The following is a 22,184-nucleotide window of genomic DNA, read 5'->3' on the forward strand; positions in this document are numbered from 1 at the left end:
GGTTTTAGACCATAGCCCCTAAAGTAGAAGTGCTCAGAATGAACATTTACCGCCCGCAGGCGAGATTTTTTCGTTTCTTGGCTTCCTGTAAATCGACTCACTCCAATATACCTATGTACATATACGATACGTATAATTTGAACTAAACGTTAATGTGCAGTTAGCTATTTCCGGTGCTTTTGGTATAACTATAACTTATACATTGTACTTACTAAATTCACATACTATATATACAAGCCCAAACATCAGAAAGCTGTTCACCGATGCCGCTTAAGTCCTTAAATTAGTCTCTATTGCCTATGATCTATGCGGTCAACCAAATTGTATGCCTATATACACATGTCCATGCAAATATATTTGTATATATACATGTGTAGCTCAATGCAAATGATATATTGTGGTTGTAATGAAATATGTTCGCTGTTTTTTACCACGAATGGGCTGACCACAGAAACCATATATATGAATATATATTGATTGTGTTCCCTTCTGCCGCCTGTCATTTATTACTTTTCTCAATTAATGTCAGCATGAAGTATTAATCGATATGACTCTTGGTGGAAGTGTTTAATAACTGTAATTTACTCCACAGCGTACTTAATGGGATATATTTTTATCACTAGAGAATTAAAAGAGTATAATTTACCAAGAAAGTATTTATTGAACAATAAGAAAAACATTAAATTATACAAAATTTATACGTAAAAATAAATATACATTATTTCATTTTAAGAAAAACTTAAAAATTAGTTTATATTTTATTACATTTTATTTGAAATTTTAATTTTTTCAATTTCAATTTTTACTTCGGTCAATTAGTGACCGAATACGTAATATTTCGTTGCATGCTAAGGACTTTACTGGTCACTCATACGCCCTGCTTCACTTTAGTTCCTGGAAACAATAAAAGTTTTTTTTTATCCGAAATGTTGTGTATTTGATAACATTTTTACTTATTGAATTTTATTGTAAAATATTTTAGATAACTAATTACACTGATTAATAAAATTTTAACTTTTTTTACCACATGAAAACTCCTAACAAATTGTGAATGATTTTATATTTATTTTTTGTCTTCTGGAAGGTCCTTTTTAAGTTCTCAACAATAATCTGTTAATATTCCTGCACCTCATTTCCATTTCATTGACAGCGTTTCTTCATTAAGCTTTCGTCTTGTTTGTCACTCACAGCCCAAATTTTTCATATGAGAGTCTAGCACTAGTATTTTTAAGAAGTTATTATTATGCAAAATTTATTGAAATTGAAAATAATTGTTTCTCGATTATGTCATACCTGTATATAAACGAAATAATCCGCTTATTAAAAATATATTTTAAAAATTTTCTTAGCAATTGCCTTGTTTTCTAAAATTTTGTATTTTTGGATGGTCGTAATACAATATGTCACAGATCCACTTTCAAATAAAGTGTGACCAAAAAGCACCCAAAAATTATAATTAAAATCCCCGGGTAAATGATATTTCAAAAACAAAATTTGCCATGTTGGCACTGTCCTTAATTACTATGCAAAATGAGATTGAGATCTGTCAACCAGTTAAGCAGCAGCTACTTAAGATCTCTCGCGAGTCCGTTCGATTAATTTTGGTAGATATACATAATGTTTTGTTTATAGAACGCGCTCTTGCTTGACCCGATAAAGCTGCATTTTTCGTAAACAGATATCTCTGCAGAAGGTTCATCGTGCGAGTTCCGATACCACATTCACGAAGAACATTATAATTGCCGATAGGTCATGGTCTTACGAATTTGGTATGCAAACAAGTCACCAATTATCAGAATGGAGGGAAAAAAATGTGCCGAAATCAAAACCATCATGCGAAATCCGCTCAGATCTCGCTTTTTTATCACAATATGTGTGATAGCTAGGACCTCTCTTTTTTAAATTTTATTTGTAAATTTAATGTATTCCTTAACAAAATCAGTATTCTCCCATAAATAAATGTAAAGATGTGAAAAAAATTTAATAAAATAAAGTGTTATTAGAACAAAATCAGATAATAAGATCAAACAGGGAATTTTAGTAAGGTATTTATATAATTTATAGACACACCCGTTATTATCAACAAATGTATATATCATAGGGAGACACGCGCGGATACACTCTGTCTAATTGCTTTATACTTTCTGCAAACTTAATTTCTTTATACTAGCTCTATGCAATTTTTGGCATTCCATTTAACATATTGTCAACAACAACACGCGCCCAGGGCCATAAGAAGTATTGATCTTTTTTCTGTTTTCGTGCAATGAAGAAGCATGAAATCATATCATTATTACCGCCTAATTGTTATCAGCGTCCGTTGTGTGACTTTGATTGCTATGTTGTCCCTGTGATATACTTAAATTTGTTATTTTTGTTGTAGAAAAACAATTACTTTTCTTGTATAGCGAAGCGAATCGGCCACTCAGTCTGTTAAGTGAAGTTGAAGTAAGTTGATGTTGCCACCAAAAGTCGCGTGAGATTTTTAAAAAGTGCTGAATCTAATTAAGTAATTTACAGTTTCACAAGTAATATAAAAGGTAATGAAAAATATGTAATTGCTTTGTAAAAAATGTTGTCCAAGAAATGTCTGAGTTTTGTGATAAGAAAAATCAGTTGATTGCGTTGTTAACAAATTTGATACACGCTCATAAATAGGCGTTTTTTGTTTTAATTCTAATTTTCTTTAAGGTCAATCAAGTAGCACTGTGTTTTTTTGTGCTATAAAGTCGAAGGTTCCCTCAGCAGGACTTTATTCGAACAATTATTAAATAAATCTTTAAATTAAGAAGCTTCAATGTGTATTAAAACCTTGAGAAATGTAGACCATGATACAACCATGATTATACCTTAAAAAAGAACATACTAAAATTTTAAACCAATATCTCAAATAGTTGTTGAGTTACAGCTTATAAAGTGTGGTTTGGCATTTCAATCAGCTCTATCAGTTTCTTTTTAAAGGTGCTTCTTTCGAAACTACATTTTTCAAACTTGCAGGAGTATTTACTCGGAAGCAGATGATCCGATCACTATTCGATTTATTTTCAGGTTTTATATAGTTCTCAATGCAATATCTTACCACTTCTTAACCTGATCAAAATCGAGCTTTAGCAAGCCAAACCGAACAAAATTTTGTAAGATTTAACATTTTTACCGCAAGATATAGCTTAAAAGGTCTTGAATGAAAATTATGTGTTCATTTTATTTGTAAAAACGTCTAAAATAATTTTTGAAAAATTTTGGAAAAAAAAAAATTTGGTTTTTTTTTCGTAATACCCATTTTGGAGTTTTGATTTTAACATCAAGTTTGCCACTAAATTTGCAACAGACAGAAGGAAACGTAGGAGACCTTATAATATGTAAATAGAAATAATTGGCATGATGAGCTGAGTCGGTTTAGCCATGTACATTTGTCAGCCCGTCCATGCGTCCATGCTAACAATGTAGTCCCACAATTTATGCAACATTGATCTGAAAATTGCTCAAGTCTTTTTCTCTCTAAGAAGCTGCTCATTTGTTGGAACCGCCACAATCAGACGGCTGTGGCTTTGAAGTACCCGGAAATTTTAACTAAACTTCCCGGGTGAATGAAATTTCAAAAATATGTATTTTGTTAAGGTAGGACTATTCTTAATTACTATGTCAAATGGGAGGCGATCTGTCAACCAGTTTGTTTACAGCAGCTGTTAAGGTCGGTACACCTCAGTAGTGCGTTGCGATTTTAACAGTGGATAAAAATATCGAACAAAGAGTCTGTCTCAAATTTTGTATTTCTTGTAAATGTTGGAAAAGGCTTACCATGATTCACTTTTATCAAAAACCGTCCTAAGGTCGAACGATCATTGAAGACAAGCATTTTTCAGGATGATCTTCGACCTCTTCAACTAATGAAAATATTAAAAAAGTTAAGGATATGGTGCTGGAGGGCAAGCCCAAACTCAGGGCTCAGGCAAATATTAAAGAGATGGCAAGTGAGCTCGACATCTCAAAGCGAGTTCATTCGATTGATGTTGGTGACTCGTACCGAAAAGCTGAACTGTTCAAAAAGAATACCGTAATTACCAAAAGCCAAAAATGCAATGAATATCATCGCTCAACCACCGTATTCTCCAGATTTGGCTCCATGTGATTTATTCTTGTTTCCCAAACTGAAATTGGCGCTCCGTGAAACCCGTTTTCAGTCGATCGAAGATACATATAGAGCAAAAATCGCTGAAGGAGCTGAAGGCCATCCCAGATAGCGCTCATGGAAAATGTTTTGAGGACTGGAAATATCGTTGGCATAAGGGTATTACATCTGGAGGAGATTACTTTGGAGGCGACAAAATAAATAGTTATGCATAATTAACTATTTAAGTTTTTATTTACAATTTCCTGCTACTTTTCTACTTCGTAGATTTACCCAAATACCTCAGTGCGTATAAATATATTTACATATATATAACATAAATATGTTGTTTTGCTAGTGAACTGCTTCGGTATTCATTTAATTATAAACAGCTATGCAATTGTCTCTTACATTTATGGAATTTCTGAAAATAACTAATAGCTAATTTTAGGGACAGAACAAGGAAAATAGTCTAGAGCAGAGTTTTCAGGAACAGAGTTCTCCATGGATTGATTTCATTGTGAGAGTCCCTTCTTTAATCATATGATTTATATGTGTATGCACTCTTTTAATATAATTTAATTATTTTTATAATTTATTACAATTTAATTTAATTTAATATAATTCACGGACTACAATGTTATTTACATAACAACATGCGCTCCCATATTGTGTCACACGTAGTCCTGCTGTACGCACTGGCTTTTGTTCTCTGTACCTCTACCTCTACCTCTCACATTCAAACTTCAACTCCTCTCAATTTTCAAACCCTTTAATTCAAACCGAGCTCACGTACATTGACGATTTCACAGTTTCAAATTGCGTACAATGTTGCATTGCATCCACGAAACGCATGCAAACGAACAACAACAACGACTGCAAGGTAGCAAAAAGCGTTTAATCCTTACAATCACTTAGTGAAAGCAAATCAAGTTGCATTGACGTTTCGACGTTGCTGATTACTTGAGAAACGAACGCTTTCATTGCACGGGAACAAATGCGCAGCTCGAAGATTGACTGAGTTTACGTGGAACGGCTACGTTTGCAGGCAATTTCCACGTTGCGAACACCGTTGTTGGCAGGCAGTGATTGTTGTTGGCATAACAATGCCAGTCTGCTCGTTCGATTAGCTGTAATTTCTGAAGAGTAGCACTTGTAGACGCCACTTTAACTGTCGAGGATAATGCGAACGTCAAGGAGCTCAGTGCTTGACACCCGGAAGCGTTGTTGCGCAGCTCCATTTTTTTTAATAATAATACTAATATTGGTAGAAATGTTTTTCAATTATTATAAAAAATTAATTGAAAAATGCCAGCAAAGCTCAGCAGCTTTTACGCAATTAAATTCAATCAGTATTTGATTGCAGAAACACATACTTATAAACATGCACTAGATTTCTATATGAAATTTCTTAATTATAAGGCAATTGTTTTAGCATTACGATTTCATTATAAAATGCTTAAATCCGCTTAATTCTAAACGATCGACTTAAATAAAACAAAAAATTGCTCACATTTTGTGTTTTTTTTCTTTTATGCAGCTAACAACAACCGAAATGTTCACCAAGGTTGCCATACCATCTGCATTACCCTTGCGGTATTTCTTTCCATTCGCTCTACTCGTATTCGTCGCGTCGCCAGCTACACCAGCTAAAATACCGATAGCAGAGAATGACGGGGCTGGGCTGCGAGGTCAAGCCGTCATTGATGCGGTGCCCCTGGCAGGTAAGCGCCGCTGATTCGATGGCATTCAGTTAATCCAATTAAGTGATTTAGAAGTGATTTTGAAATGATTTATTGCGATTAAATATTTATGGAATTTGTTTTGCGTTGAGTCAACGATTGCATGGTGAGAGTAGGTGATGGACAAATTTCGAGAAAGCGTTAGTGTGTGTTGAGAAAAAATGCGTGAGGAATTAATGAAATATTTCGCAGATTACGGTTTAAATTAATTAAATATTTGCATTTATATCATCAATTTCTGGTTTGCTCTAATTATTTTCCTTTCTCTTGTAATGAAAAAATTATGTCATTAGAAATAAAAAAAATCTGCAATAATTGATTTCATTGAGCAGAAAGTATTTGTATTGCCACCCAACGAGAAGCAGAAGAAAAGGCTTTTCATTACATTTGTGCTGTGGTATCAGTGAAGCGTGTAATCGCTCAAATGTGGAGCATTTCTTTAAAAACTAATTATTTGAAAATGGTTGTTAACAATGTTCTTAGTTTCTACATAAATTTGGGAAGCCGATTGTGTCGTGAAAAAGCATTCTCGTGATGACTATTCGTCTTATAGTAACAATGTTAAGATTTTTCTACTCTTGTAACATGTTGATAGCCGACTATTTGATGCCTGAAATTGTAGCTCGTTATCTCGGCGACATTTGGTTTCAACAAGACGGCACCACTTGCCACACATGGCATCAATGAATGGATTTATTGAGAGAACTCTTCAGTGAGCAGATAATTTAACGTTTTGGGAAAGTCGATTAGTCACCAAGGTCGTATGATATCACACTGACAGACTTTTTCCTGTGGGAATGTGTAAAGTGTAAAGTCTATACGGTTTTGTTCCGTGCCAATCTCCAGTTGCCAGTCAAAATGCTCGAACGAGCCATCGAAATTTTGATTCAAGGAATGGGCCATCAGAGATGTAGCCGCGGCATGTTTTTTCTTTAAATTAGTAGGGAACCTCAAAATGGATCACCCTTTAAGTGAGTCACCTTGATGAAGCCTTGAGAACATTTTGCCATATCAATTGTATCTTGTCTGGGTTAAAAAAATATATATAAACCTTTTATGTGGCTTAGCGCTGAATTAGAACGAAATTGGCCTAAGCCTCATAAACCTATTGTAATGAATTACGACCCCCTGGTTGACGTTTTCCACATCAATTCAATAAGTTAAATTTAGCCTCTTCGGTCGGGTTAATATCACATATTTCACTTAAAGACGTTTTTAATATAATTTAAGCTGTCGCGAACTAAAATATAGCAATAAAACTAAGTCTATGTTTATGGATTTAAATATAAGTCAAGAAGATACCAAATTTGATGGTATTTTTCACGATTTCATAGGGTAGTGGATGTCTAACAGTAACAGGCTTTCATTTTTCTGTAAAGTTTTGCCAGCACCTGAAGGAATTTTGCCGGTTTTTATGGATCTAATGAACGAAGAAGACGGTCTTTTATTGGAAACTGCTCACTAATTTGTATTATTGGGAAGCCTTTCGCTATATTTTTGGACGGTTACCATCCTGATCGGAGAGCTTTCAGTTAGAATTCCTACAACAATTTAAATGTGGCCAAAAAGCGAAGAGTTCACTAGACCTCCTACGATTTACTCTGGGTCAGAAACACATTGCAAATGCAGAACTGTTGGTATCTGACCAATGCTTGCAGAGCTGATCTGAGGCCCCACAGTCCAGTAGTGAACCACAAGACGCCAACGAACTCCTACACGTTTACATTTCGCAGTTATTAAGACTAAGCATTTGTCCTAGCAAGCTCACCAGCCTTACAGTTTCGTGCAATTCCAATGTGGCCGATGGTAGAAGTAAGGATTCTATACATCCTCTCACTTCGTCGCTCTTTCTTTACTTCAACAAATACCCAAAAAATAATTAAAATTGTTTCAGCTAAGCAGAATACGAAACTAAAATAATAAAATAAATGGAGCTTTAGATGTCTATCAACGTCGTAGTTGACGTCGAAGCAGAAGGTTTATCTATCAAAAATGCTAAAAGTTTCTACGGAGGCGCAGCTCTCTGACGCTGGAGAAGTACGCAACTCTTGGCTTGCCGTTATGTCCCCTTGTGTTTTATAGCGGACTTCACTCTGCCTACAGTCAAAAACAGCAACTACCAACACAATTGAGGAATTGCATTTTCCAGTCTCCAAAAAAGAATATGACACGCTCTTCAATGTACTTAGTAATTTAAAAGATTCTTCGCTGAAATACAAATATTTTATTTTCGCTTGAATAGCAACTGTTTTTGCATAAATTTCGAGTGTCGACACTTCAGCGTGCACGGCGAGCAGTTTCCTCACCACTTGTAGCAAGCTTTTAAATCAGTTAAGTTGTATAACGGTTTCTCAACAATTTCAGCGCGTAATAAAATCAACTTGAGCGGCGAAAATTATGCGCGCCGCTTTGCTGCTGAAAATGTACCGTTAATGTTAAAGTCATTAGTGAAAACTGAATTGTCACATCAAACCGTTATGCGAGCTGTCACACTTGAGATGCCATTGTGCGTATCGCAGCCACTACAGCAGCGCGGGCAGTAGACAAGCGAAGATGCTAACGATGCGCGATCTTGCAGCGCCTTCCCTGCGCTCGTGCACATTTCAACTCAATCACTTCGGCAACAACAACAAGTTTCATGCTTGCCAACACTTTCGCTCGCGCCGCTGCTTTTACGGCTGTTTGATGGCGGGTCGCACACACACACACATACGTGCTTGTTCATGCTAACAAAATTATAACGGCAGGAAGCGCGTGCTTCTTTTCACCCAAAACCCTCCCGTCGCACGGCGCTTCTTGATGTCTCACTTTTGCAACATTCAAGTGCAATCCCGCTTCGTGCGGTGGCAGCGGCACCGGCATCACATCTTCAGATTTTATGTCACTGCCGTCAGCAAAATGACACGCCCCACACATTTGACTTGCTTTCGCGCACACATAGCTAGATGTGAAGCGCGTATGTCAACTCTTCGTGGTTATGGCGCAAACACTCCAACAACAACCACAAACACAAGCACTGTCGATGAACAACTTTTGTTTAGTGTGCCATATGTATTCATATGCAAGTGTTGTTGGTAGAGTGTAGCTACAGTTACAATGTCATCTGTCGCCTGTCAGTCGTGTGTCGTTGCGGTCGTCACGTTGTTGTCAGCATGTGTGGCAAGTGTGGCAAAGTGCAACTATTATTTTTGCCACGCATGTTTATTGCTCATGTTGCACATGTTTTGTCAGCGTCAACAACAGCAGCAACAACAACCGCAACTCAACAAGTTGATGGTTTCTTCTTTCTCTTGTGTGCTTCTTCTTCTTCTTTTTCATTTTCAAGCACGAAGAGAATTTATATTTTTACTCAAGTTCACTCTTGGCATCATTACACGAGCAAATTGCCACATATTTCAACACGTTTTGTGCAGTCATTAAAATATTTATATACATCTTCATAGCTTTGCTTCTGAGTTCGCACACACGCCCTATTGGGGTGCGCAGTCAAGAGAAGAAAGTGATTTGTAGCAAAGATTCGTACTTTCTTGGCAGTTTTTAGGTCAAAATATGCTTGAGAGACTTTGAGTGTCCAAAAATAAAAGTTGTTAGTAGTTTGACGGCGTGCCTCAAGAATGGAAGAAGATTTTTTGCTATTCCTAGTTATTATAAGAAAACCATAATAAAGTTTAAAATGATACCTTTTCAGAAAAAACGTTTCGTTTAAACCACGATTTAAGCCAATTCAAAGAATTTCATTAAAATTTTGAGAGGGATCGTCTTGCTCCCCTGTGCCCTTTTGTACTCTTGTAAGTTAATGTTTAATGTACTACAAAACTATTCAAGCTATAATAATAAAAAATTTGTAAAAACTATTTAAAATGTGACACAAAAGGGCTTTATAGAAGCCTAGGTCAAAATGCACTGACCTACTTGTACAATTTCAACCAATTTCGGTACATGCCATTATCTTGACGATCTTATGTTACATTGTGCAAACAGGCCCAATAGGACTACAGCCACGCCTACTTCCCATACGAATAATTCTCCCACTTTTGTACAAAGAGTTTATATCTAAAATTTGTCAAAATCGGATCATATGTGTTCAAGGTCCCATAAATCTAATATGACCACCCCACTGCTTGTTGCTAATTTACTCTGTGAGATATACTATTGCAATTCGGTGAAAGTCACTTTCCGATAATAGTATGTCTGTATGTCAAATATGGGTTGAATCGGATCAATAATTCCATTGGCACCATATAACTAATGAATGATCTTTGAACTTACTGTTGACTTTATAGCGCTTCTATTGGCAAATATGTGAATTATCGTGATAAAATTGAGGAATATCTCCGTAACTAAAAACTGAAACGATTTTCCTAAAAACATTGATTTGTAATTCAGTTAACATATATATTTTCTGTTGATTAAATCAAATCTATATTTATTTTTTGTAGAACGCGCCGCATTCATTCGCTACAATCTGGCTAAGGCAGTGAGTCGTTTTAACTCCACAGATAACAATGCCACCGGCCGCAGTGTCGAACCACGTCTATTTTTGCAACCCAGTGCTTTGCTGAGTCCGACACAATTGCTGGAATTCGAGGTAAGTAGAACAAGTTTCTTGCCTGATATAAAATATTACGCATAAAATTCATTGTCCAGCTTCACCACTTTGCATATATGTACATTAATACCTTTGACAGTCGTACTTATGTAAGTCATTCTGTTCCACTACAAATTTGTACAAGAAAGATGGTTACTTTGGTGCCCCCTGGCGTATACGTAATTTATTGTGCCAATTGAATGCACTAAAGCACTCGCAAATAAGCATCCACGGTCGCTTTTGTATAAGAGGCAGACCTGAGAGGCAGGAAACAAATATTAAAATTTGCATGAAGTAACAAAATGGTTGATTTCAATAACACACACTGCTAAAGGCTTTTATCGTAGACAGAGGTAGGGATTATTGAATGACTTGAATAGTTTGAAAAGCAGCAAAGTTTTGTATATTATTCAATTGCGCACAGTTGGAAAATTTTACTAAAAAGTACTAACTATAAGTGTAATCAGTTGAAGTTAATAAATCACTGACACATTTCAAACTGTCTGCGAAAATAGTGCCGAAACTTTACTAAGTCTACGAAGTTTTTCGCTCACAAAGGCATAATGTGACAGCAGCCCGCTTTGGCTTTAGGCGCCACTAGTAAGTGAAGGGTAACGAAAATTCACAGTCAAAAATATTTACGAAAATAATTGGGAAAGTAGTAAATGGATATTTCTTGTTTTCCTATTATAGGTTTGGCTTTTATATTTTTTTGAATACGTTGGATATATTTATATATTAATATTGGAAGTCGAAAAAAATGTTGGTATATTTATATTGAACTTTAATGAACTAAATATATACCATTTTGGTCGACTACTTATTGCCATATTGTCGCTAGAGACATTATTCCATCAGTGTAAAACTTTTCTGGTTTCTCGGCGGGAGTTCTGCATTGACCGAAACAAATGGTAGTCCAATGGTGCAAGGTCGGGGCTAAGCTTCGCAGCCAAGCTCTCCCAGTCTTTGGCGAGTCATCAAAGATGTGTGTGGTCTAGCGTTGTCCCGATTGAGGACGAAGCCCTTTCTTCAGTCGATTACTTGCTTCCATCTCATCAGTTGTTGACAGCTGGAGCAGCTCATAGCGGGTGATTACTTTCCAATCCTACCAAACACTCAGCATAACCTTTCGAGACGTCAATCCTGGCTTTGCGACCATTTGTTAAGCTTCATCACGCTTGGACCATGATCTTTTTCGCAACTTATTGTCGTATTGGATCCGATTTTCGTCTCCTGTTACCATTTGCTTCAGAATTCGGCCCATTAAATTTTTCCCAGACAATTCATTTGGTACCCAAACGTCGAGCTTCTTTTTGTAGCCAAGTTATTTTAAATGGTTCAAAACCGTTTGATGATGAATGTTAAGTCCCTTAGCGATGTCATGACTGCTGGGACGGTCCTGGTCAATCTTTTCCATAATTTCATCGACTTTTTCAACGATATTGTTGTGCTACTCGAGCTGATACAGCATCGTCTCCGTAAACTCCACAATTTTGATTTTGTGGCTATGCCACCCAAGCCCTTTTTTATAAAAAAAATTCAAAATATAGCGAATTTCTTCATTATTTTCACTCATTTTTGTAAAAGCTGTGACTTTTTTTCAACTTTCCTGAACTAAATTTTTTCTTGGTTAACGAAACATAAGATACAAATAATTTAAAATTTAAGCAGAAGTGTATGAAGAAATCCCTCTTAAAATGCAAAATATTCCTCCATGAAATTTGTATTCCTTCTAAGAAATGTATATTGGTTTTCAACACTGCCGCTGACCATAAAACGGAGGCAATTTGCTTGTCAATTTAGAAAATTGACCATTATGCGCCTAAATGTTGTGCGCAAAAAACGAAATTTATGCAACACCTTTTCAACTGCTTCACACGCATGCTTCTCTGCACGTGTATGTGTGTGAGAGTGATATGCACGAAAAAGCAATTTACTTTCTTCTGTTAGTATATATGCATGCATGTGTGTTGACACTTTCTACGACAGTTTTCTAAAATAAAATGCTTTCTTCAAAACTAATCTTTGACCAATTCTCGAATAACACACTAACACACACACATGTGCACGTATTTGTACGTACTATTTGTGTAGTTGTTGCGTTAACATACTTATGTACATTTGTTGCTGGCTGTGTTGTGTCAAACATTGTCGTGGGCGTATGCGCCTTGGATTACACACAGAATACCAAATCAACCAGGCTGACACACACACACACATACACCTACGTACATACAGTGAGTTCGCCCCAGAAATGTCGCCACGAGCAAGACGCTTAACGTAAGGATACAATTTCACTCAGCGGCTGGCATGCGGCTCTGTCTCCCGGAGACACGTGCAGATAAGCAAAGGCGCCTGACGCAAAACACACTCACACACACACACAAGCACACAAGCCTAAAGCATTGACGCACAAAATTTACATGATGTAGCTACAAGTTATACAAGTTGTATGACAACATCGCCGAAGGAGCGGCCGCCCAAGGGTGCAGACAGGAATCGGTGGCAAACTAAACCAGGCAAGGGGCGGGAAGTGAGGACAGAATTAGCAAAAAGGATATCTCCACATCCTTCGGCCATCATAAAGTTATTGGGCAGCGAGCGCTTGGGTAGAGTCATAAAAGGCTAGACACATAAAATATTGTACGGCGAGCGTGGTCAAGCGCAGTACGAAAGCAAGAGAAAAAGTGCAACCAAAATGTCATAAAAAATGTGCGTGAATTTGCCAAAGCAACACGCTGGTGTGGGAGCACTTTAATTTCCCGTTGCTTTCATAAAATTCACACTTGACCTAAAATTTAAATATTTTTTACATTTAGCGGGCGAAACTCCCATAGGCCTCATATACATACGCATACACGCTTAAACGGCGAAAGAGAGCGCTCATAACGAAAGTGTCAGACTTCGCAGTGGTCAGTGTTGTAAAGTGGAGTTTTAAAGCTCTTGATTGCAGAGTTTCGGTTGATTTGCTGGCCTTCCAGGGTAGAGCACGGTTGCACATTTAAAGTCACTGTAATCTGTTTGGTGTAAAATATAATAAACGACAATCCACAATGACTTCTTACAATGAATTTTTACCAGCGCCACCACTTAAGCTCTCGAAAATTTGTTGTAGCAAACGAGGAAAATAGCAGAAACAATAAAATGCCGTTATTATCACAGCAGTAGGGAGTGGGATGTAGTTAGCGCTGCTGCAAAGCTGCAAATAAATAATTCACTTAGATAGCAATCAGTTTGCTTTGTAATTGTAGCAAATATTCGCAAAATAATTGCTCTTCTGAAGAAAGTTGCAACAAATAATTTAAATAAAAATTCACACAATGAAAGATTCGAAAAGAAAAGCAAAACTTATTGGATAAAGAGCAGATAAGGGAGGAAATAAATTTAATTTAGAATGCCGTAGGGCTGAATGTAGCGTGTGCTTTATTGAAAGGAGCCTTGTGATTTCGTTCAATAAAGTTAATTAAGAAATATGGGCGAAAGTTTGCATATGAATTTAGCAAAGAAACAAAATTTATTTGTTTATTTTTTTCACAGGAGATGTTGCTTTCAGGGAAATATTGTAAGAAAACAAACAGAAGGTACTCTGTTATTAAAGTTTAATTAAAGTTTACAGGAAAGTCTGCTAAAAGAGCTGATTATTACTCTCAGTTGTGTTCTAAGTTAAAATGAGCTTCAAGTAATCAATACTTTGTGGAAGTATAGTTCTTTTATGTTCATTAAAGTGAAAGAGAAACATTTAATTAGAATTGTCGACATCGCATATAGTCGTGAACGGAACATTTCTTTATTTGAAAAACTGTCTTTTATGGTGTTTGTCTTTTATATTTCGGGATTAGAGAACAAAAACAAATAAAGGGGCTTTCAATAGGGACGCTATAAAAGTAGGCCGATAAGGACAACAACAACCCTATATTTCTCTCACTCTTTTGACATTCTCTTCAGTAAGATTTGCCATTTTATCATGGAAAGATATACAATCCAACAACGAGTCGAAATGATTAAAATTTACAACAGAAATTCGGAGTCAGTGGCCTCAACTTTAAGAGTTATTTATCATCGAAACTCGCTTTATTATTTTTCAAAATATTCTCCATTTAGATCAATACATTTTTGAATGAGGTTGAACTAATTGTCGCAGTTGTTTTGATACTGATTGAAGTGCTCCCTACCCAAAAACGCTAACCTTTTAGTTTATTTGCTACGTACGCGAATAAAAAGAAGTCATTTGGGGCCATGTCAAGACTACGTGGTGGGTGATGAGTCATAGAATAGACTTTTGCTCTGAAATGCAATTGTTTGAGTCGATGTGTGAGAGTTCGCTTTGTAGTGTTGAAGATTGATCTGTCTGCTTCGTGCGTGAACAACTTTTGTTGGATTCGGCTCATCTGGAAACACCAATACAATCGACTGCTGTTCTCGCGTTTTATCACGAATCATCACCTATCACAATGTCAAAGACGTGTCTCGAAGCACCGCTATCACATTCCTTAACATTTATCTCCACCAAATCTACACGCACCTTTTTTGAACGATTAACAAATTTCGTGGGATCCAACGTGAACAACTTTTTTGTATAATCAAATGATCATTCATAGATCACATGAGGAGCCTGCAATATCAGTTGCGCAAGATAAACACTGGTTCTGGTTGTGGCTTCATCGCCAAAAAATGAGAGAAGTTGCAATGTTGCTCAGTCAATTCGAGTCAAAATGTTGTAAAAAATAATTTCGCGAACATGTTCACGATTTAATTACATTTTTTAGCTAAGATGAATGTTTTAAGCTACTGTAAACAACAAATGTCACTCGTGAGCCCAAACGTGCTGAGTATGTATAATAAAAAAAATGTGAAACTAGTATAAAATGTAATTTACGTATGACGTCACATATCAACATTATTTCTATACGACGACAATTTGAAGGGCAAAATCTGTGTTTCATTAGAAATAGATAGCTCAAGCCTCCAAAGTAGTTTATGAAAAGCTAACAGTACATACTATACCTAATATTATTGAAGGCTATTAGTTCATACTTTCTCCTAAGCAAAGCTTAAAAAAATTATAAACTCATATTATTAATGCCACAAAGCAGTTTGATGCTAAAAATAGATACTTCCATATAGTACCTTCACGTATTATTTGCACCGCATCCCCCTCGACACTTTTCGAAAAAAATTCTGAAGCTGCTGCTAAAAATAGAAAATGTAGCCTAGAAGTATCAGCCTTTAATGTATAATATACTTTCTTAAAAAAGCGCTTACTTAGCTATTCCGTCAAACACACATACATATGTGTATATATATACAACATCCTATTGAAATCTTTTAAGAGGCGACGCGACTGCATTAGGCTGATTACCAGTTGCATTTGCTTAAGCCACGGCAGCGGTGTTGTTTTCCGCCGTCAATCCTTATCGCCACGCTTCATCACTCACCGAAGGCAACTGAGCACTGGAGACGTTATGCTTCATTAACAATAGAAGTGATGTGAGCAGAGCGCTCAGTCAATGAAAGTGCTATCATTTAAAATAAGAGGCAGGAATGTATGGGTATGTGTGTATGTGCATGGAAGCTATAGGAAAAATGCCGTCAGCGCAGCGCAATAGTCTGTCGGCGGCAGCATGAAGCGAACTTTAAGGCGTCAATTCTTAGTATCAACACGCTGGGCGTTAGGCATTGTCGCGCTTAGGTGTTGCCTCTTTGTGCCTCTTTCTCACCTTCGTACTAAATCGACTTCTGCTCTGATTTCTCTTCATCTGCTTTATTCTCGATATTTCCTCCTCCAAGCCTGTGTGTGGACTACTTGCCTTCGTTTCTTTTTGTTCTTGGCTACTCTTGCGTAAGATTGTTTTGCCACATCGCCCACTATCGTCTCACACTCGGTGTGCGAACGCTACGATGTGGTTGTGTGCGTGTCTAATATAAGTAGGTTTGCCGGTGTGCTCCAACAATGTACTTGCGGCGTTGGTAGTCTTCGAAAAAATCCCCAAATGAATTGCACAAGACAGCCAACGGTAAGAATAATAATTTCAAAAAAGAAAAGACTCTATATACATATGTATGTATAGTATCAGTATGTATGTCTACTTTGAAGAAAGAGAACAAAAACAAAATACATTTTTGTGCAATCGAGGAGTTTCTCAAGAACATTCATATAGGCGCTTCGAGCCTGCTGAAACAGTACTTCGTCGAAAAAGCTGGTGAAAAAAATCGGAATCGCTTAAAAATGCTGATATGGAGTTTCAATTTTGTTTGGCACGAAAATTTTGAAAGATGGTAATTTTTTTGAATGATGGTAATCTTGTTAACTTTTTTGGTTCTGTTTTGTTCAAGATTATAAAAGCGCTTGCCGTGTGTTATATTATCTTACTTTTGCCTCTTTTTGGAAAATTATACGACAATGTGCTATATTTCGAAAAAACATAGCTTAACTTTACATATTTTATATAAAAATACTTAAGAATCATAGATTCAGAGTTTTAAAAATAACTGTGGATGTTGCAAGTGAACAATTTACCGTTGTTTGGAACGGTGCTCTATTTATCTATCGTTCTATTTGTTAATAAATTATTAAAAAAGTGCTCACATCTCCGAATTACCTTATCAGGCATCAACATAACCTCAAAACCATATTTTTCACTCAGGCACATGCAAATTCGCTCAATGCAGCAAAAGTAAGTGCACATTATAGCCAACGACTCGGTTGAGTAAAGCTTGTGTAGCGAAGCGACCAATGTTGGCGAAAATCAATGTTGCATAACTGATTACTCGTACCGCCAGCCACGGGCTCTTTCACCGTGGCGCACACTTCAATGTCTGGCAATAGCTTTTCAATTTCGCTAAAAAGCATTGGCACACCGTCAGATTGGTAGACTGACGCGCCAACACACACACCGCCCAGCGTCGTGTGTCTGCATGCATTTACACCTTCGGTGGTTCCGGTTCCCAGCAGAGTTCGCTTTCAAAATATGTATTAGAGTGTGTGGCACTTAAGTGCGTCTTCTACATCTTTACTCCATTTAACGCTTAGTCGGCGAGGCATTCATCCCTTTAGCCGGCTGTCTTCGTAAGCTGTCGAGTATTTGTTGCTCTTCTGCATTTTTAATCTTTATAAATTTTCCCATGCAACCCATTTCGGTGCTTTTCATTTAGGATATTTGGGATTTGATTTTTGCTGCTGCGTGCTGGCGCGTGCATACGAATGTATATGTGTATATTTGTAATGCCTGAAATAATTTTATTTCCTCTGCTCCCCACCTCACTCACCCGTCGATGGCTTCACTCACACATTTTTAGCTCTTTTTTGCTGGTTCTGCTTTTTTTTCTCAGGTTAAGGTGTGAACGGTTGCTTTTGATATTTTTGGTACATACGTGCCGCCATTACCGTTTTTGTGATTTTTTACGCGTGTGAATGAAAAATTGCGCCTTAACGAGACACATTTTTCATTTCGCTCAAATTGACAGTGAACTCAAGAGCCGACTGAAGATTTTGAAAGGAACAGTTTGAAAATTGTTATTTTCCCTTAATTGTTTGACTTAGTTAGTGCGAAGCTCGAATGCGAAGAAAATTTTTACCATGGAGAGAGTTAACAAGCATATGGGCTGATCACTTGAGCGGGTGATATATATGCATATAAGGGTCCATGGCGAATTTGGTTGAGAGTGTAATATTAAGTAGAACTATATTGTCGAGTTTCTTTAACAATTTTATATTTTTACTCGAAACGTTAGACCTTTGTCTTAGTGTAAGGCCTTATGAGTAGAGTACAGAAAACATAAGGAAAGTGCAGTAGAGTTGAGTTAAGTTGTAATTCGATTTCATCCATGACTTGTAACACTGAGGATGTTGTACCCCTCCTCGAAAACCTTAACAAGAATTCAAGAAATCCTTGAACTTCAAATCAGTGAACGAATTCTATGTGTTAAATTAAAAAAATATAAACAGCTTGAGTATTTATATCTACAACATCTAACATAAAAAAAGTTTTGCTCTGACCCCACTGTTTTGTTTACCATAATTCCCTAGCAGAAAAAAAATATTTGCTGAAGCGGTTAACAAGAAAAATGCACATAGAACGGCGTAGAGTGTTCTTACCAGGCCAGTAACCAAGAAAAAATGCGGAAAAATTAAACAGGAACAGTAAAACAACACCAACACACTTAGCAAGACAAATATGAAACTGTTGAAGAAAAATGCGAATTGCTTGAAATTCTCGTTACGTACTTGCAACATTCGAGCTAAGCTGGCTGAGCAAATAGCAATAACAACATAGCAACACCAATAACAACAGCAACAAACAGAGCAGTGAGTGGCAGAGGAGCAATGGTTTGAGGGCCGACGCTGCTCGTAGCAATGCGTCCGCGTTAGTTGAGCGAATGAACACATTAAGTGGGAAATATGCCAGGAATTTGAGGCATGTAGCACATGCTACACTTTCGCCGCTTGCGCTGTTGCACTGCAACCAAGCGACATGGCAGGGAGAAAAGGTTTAAAAACTAATTTGCAAGGCGTACAATTGTTAAGTGTTTGAAGGCCTTGCTGCGAACTTCAATGGGGTGCAGTAGGTCTATGGGTATATGTGTATGTGGTGTGTACATATATGTGCTTTGTACACTTGACTGGTAAGCAGCTTGTATTAGATTAAATTACTTAATCATCTTGTGGTATTGTTTTTTCGGTGATATTTTTGTTGTTGTTATATGGCCGCAGATATTGTTTGTTTAGGTTACATTAGCCAAGGAAAAAATAAGGTTTTACAACTGATACCAGTGGATAGTAAGACTTTGAAAATTTTGGAAGTCAAAAATGTCAAGTAATGTGGAATTCCCTATCACAAAACAACAAGCCTTTCTAAATTTCAAGATCACGGTAAGTTCGAATTTATAAATTTTGAAATTTCGGAGTTTAGAAATTTTATTCGGGATTCGGAAATTATTAGTTATTGGGGCACGATACTATAGTACACTGTATTTAATATGTATGGCTGATTTTTCAGTTCAAGCAGTTATATTAAAAACATAATTTAATTAAATAGTTATGTTTGGAACCACTTTTATTGGAAACACTCTCTACTTTTGTGGCTGGGTCTGATCTAAACATCGCCTAGGGTTTCTTCTAAATACATACGCATTTATATGTGTTTGTTTGTGTTTTCCTTCGCGCGGTTTTTTGCTTGTGGCTTCAGGAAGTGTGAAACTGTAAATAAATTGTTGACGCATATTATTTGCTCACGACTTTTGTTGTTGTTGGTAATAAATGTCGCATAAATGTTAGACTTGAGAAACAAGAAAAATCAGAGAACATTTAATATGTTCATAATATATTTTTTTTATATTCTTGCAATATTTTGTAGTTTTGTTCACCTAACGGTTGTATGTACTATCCAGAACCAAGCAAGATAGATATAAGTACATATATATGTGATCAAGATGGTTTGAGATACGGGTGACTGTTTGTCTCTCCGTCCGCTCAAGCTGTAATTAAGATATAAAACTCTGATTTGGTACATGCTATCACTGTAGCAAGGGCACCTGGGGGCAAAAAATTTTGAAAAGTGGTTGTGGCTCCACCCTAAAATAGGTTTAATGGTTCTATCTCCTAAATCACTAAAGCTAAAACCACCAAATTTGCTCAGCACAAATATTATAAGAATTCCTACCGACAATGCCAAAATAAATGAAATCGGATGGTAACCCCTCTCACTCCCCATATAGTAAAAGCGCGACAAATAATGGTTGACAAGGCTTCAATGGTCCAAACTTCACGATGGGTGTGGCACCGCCCACTTTTCAATGAAAACACATATTTCGAGACCCTTCAGACCTATTTCAACCAAATTGGGTATGTGGCATTCCTCTAATATTCTTATTATATTATATAGTGAATATGGACGAAATCGGCCTGCAGCATCGCCTATATCCCATAAAACAAAATTTTAAAATTCATTTAATTCTTCGGATCGATACTTGCCACATCTTGAAGGAATTTTTGTTTTCTGACATTTGCTTCCACTGCTGAGATACTGAGGCTTTTTGCTGGAATCTCTGTGAGATCGTCTATTTTTTCGTTGTTTTACATCTCAAACAATAAGCAAATACGACAGCAGCACAAAATTAATTAAATGATTAAATCAACTCCAAAAAATCAAAAAAAAATCTAATACTGGAGAATACCGTCACAAAAATATTTCCACATATGTACATAGTATACATTGAGAAAGTGTGCCAAGGCAACTAGTATATATTTTTGAAATATAAAATATATTACCGAATTCAGCATTCAAAGCATAAACTCTTAGTCATTTCTGCTGCAACCATTACTCAGAAATCAAAGAGAGGGCAGATATTCTTCTCAGCTACTCAAGCAACGGTTCTTGTTGCTTCTCTCACTGTGATATGTCGGCATTTGTGCCTTATAGCGCTGGTATTTATCATTACCTAACTGTTGCCAACAATGATTACAACACAGCAAGTGCACGAACACTCGCAGCTACTCGTCCTTTGTGAATTTATGGATGCCAGCGAGCAACTGCAGCAATTTTTATTATTTCCTGATGTTGATAACGTTTTCTGATGCTCTTGCGTCATTTATGCTGTGCGATAAATTCTCATAAGAAGTGCTTGCTGTGGTTGTTGCCTTTATAACTGTTGCCAAGTTGAATGCAGTGAGCGCTCATACAACCTACATATAAATAAATAGCAAAATACAAATAAAATATTAAGTAAAGTCTGTTGATATTGTTGCTTTGACTGTAAACGCTGCTTCTTCCTTTTTTGGTATGATAGAGCTTGTGAAAATTTTTAATTGTCTTTAGTCAGCGATTTTTTGTGACACTTCTGGTAATTAATATGTCAAGTTGATAAATTTCCACTTCGCCGATGTTGTGGTTGGAGTATAAGCAAGCTTAAGAACACTATTTTTATACTCTCGCAACAAAGTTGCTAAGGAGAGTATTATAGTTTTGTTCACATAACGGTTGTTTGTAAGTCCTAAAACTAAAAGAGTCAGATATAGGGTTATATATACCAAAGTGATCAGGGTGACGAGTAGAGTTGAAATCCGGATGTCTGTCTGTCCGTCCGTGCAAGCTGTAACTTGAGTAAAAATTGAGATATCATGATGAAACTTGGTGCACGTATTTCTCGGCTCCATAAGAAGGTTAAGTTCGAAGAAGGGCAAAATCGGCACCCTGCCACGCCCACAAAATGGCGGAAACCGAAAACCTATAAAGTGTCATAACTAAGCCATAAATAAAGATATTAAAGTGAAATTTGGCACAAAGGATCGCATTAGGGAGGGGCATATTTGGACGTAATTTTTTTGGAAAAGTGGGCGTGGCCCCGCCCCCTACTAAGTTTTTTGTACTTATCTCGGAAACTATTATAGCTATGTCAACCAAATTCTATAGAGTCGTTCCCTTCAGGCATTTCCTTATACTGTTCAAAAATGGTAGAAATCGGATAATAACCTCGCCCACCTCCCATACAAAGGTTATGTCGAAAATCACTAAAAGTGCGTTAATCGACTAACAAAAAACGTCAGAAACACTAAATTTTACGGAAGAAATGGCAGAAGGAAGCTGCACCCAGGCTTTTTTTTTTAATTTAAAATGGGCGTGGCGTCGCCCACTTATGGACCAAAAACCATATCTCGGGAACTACTTAACCGATTTCAATGAAATTCGGTATGTAATATTTTCTTAACACCCTGATGATATGTACAAAATATGGGTGAAATCAGTTCACA

At 36.7% G+C, this 22,184-nt stretch overlaps 1 protein-coding gene across 1 annotated transcript in view; it reads left to right on the plus strand.

The window, feature by feature from the left end:
- The first annotated feature begins 2,438 nt into the window (after window positions 1-2,438).
- The window catches only part of LOC120778892, a 38,013-nt gene continuing 18,267 nt past the window's right edge, over window positions 2,439-22,184 (plus strand). The window contains exons 1-3 of the mRNA XM_040110940.1: window positions 2,439-2,540; window positions 5,649-5,832; window positions 10,290-10,438. Of these exons, the coding sequence (XP_039966874.1) occupies window positions 5,664-5,832; window positions 10,290-10,438 (318 nt within the window). The 5' untranslated portion in view covers window positions 2,439-2,540; window positions 5,649-5,663. The remainder of the gene's footprint in view (window positions 2,541-5,648; window positions 5,833-10,289; window positions 10,439-22,184) is intronic.

Source organism: Bactrocera tryoni, chromosome 5 (assembly GCF_016617805.1).
Source record: "Bactrocera tryoni isolate S06 chromosome 5, CSIRO_BtryS06_freeze2, whole genome shotgun sequence".
NCBI classification, from domain to species: Eukaryota; Metazoa; Arthropoda; class Insecta; order Diptera; family Tephritidae; genus Bactrocera; species Bactrocera tryoni.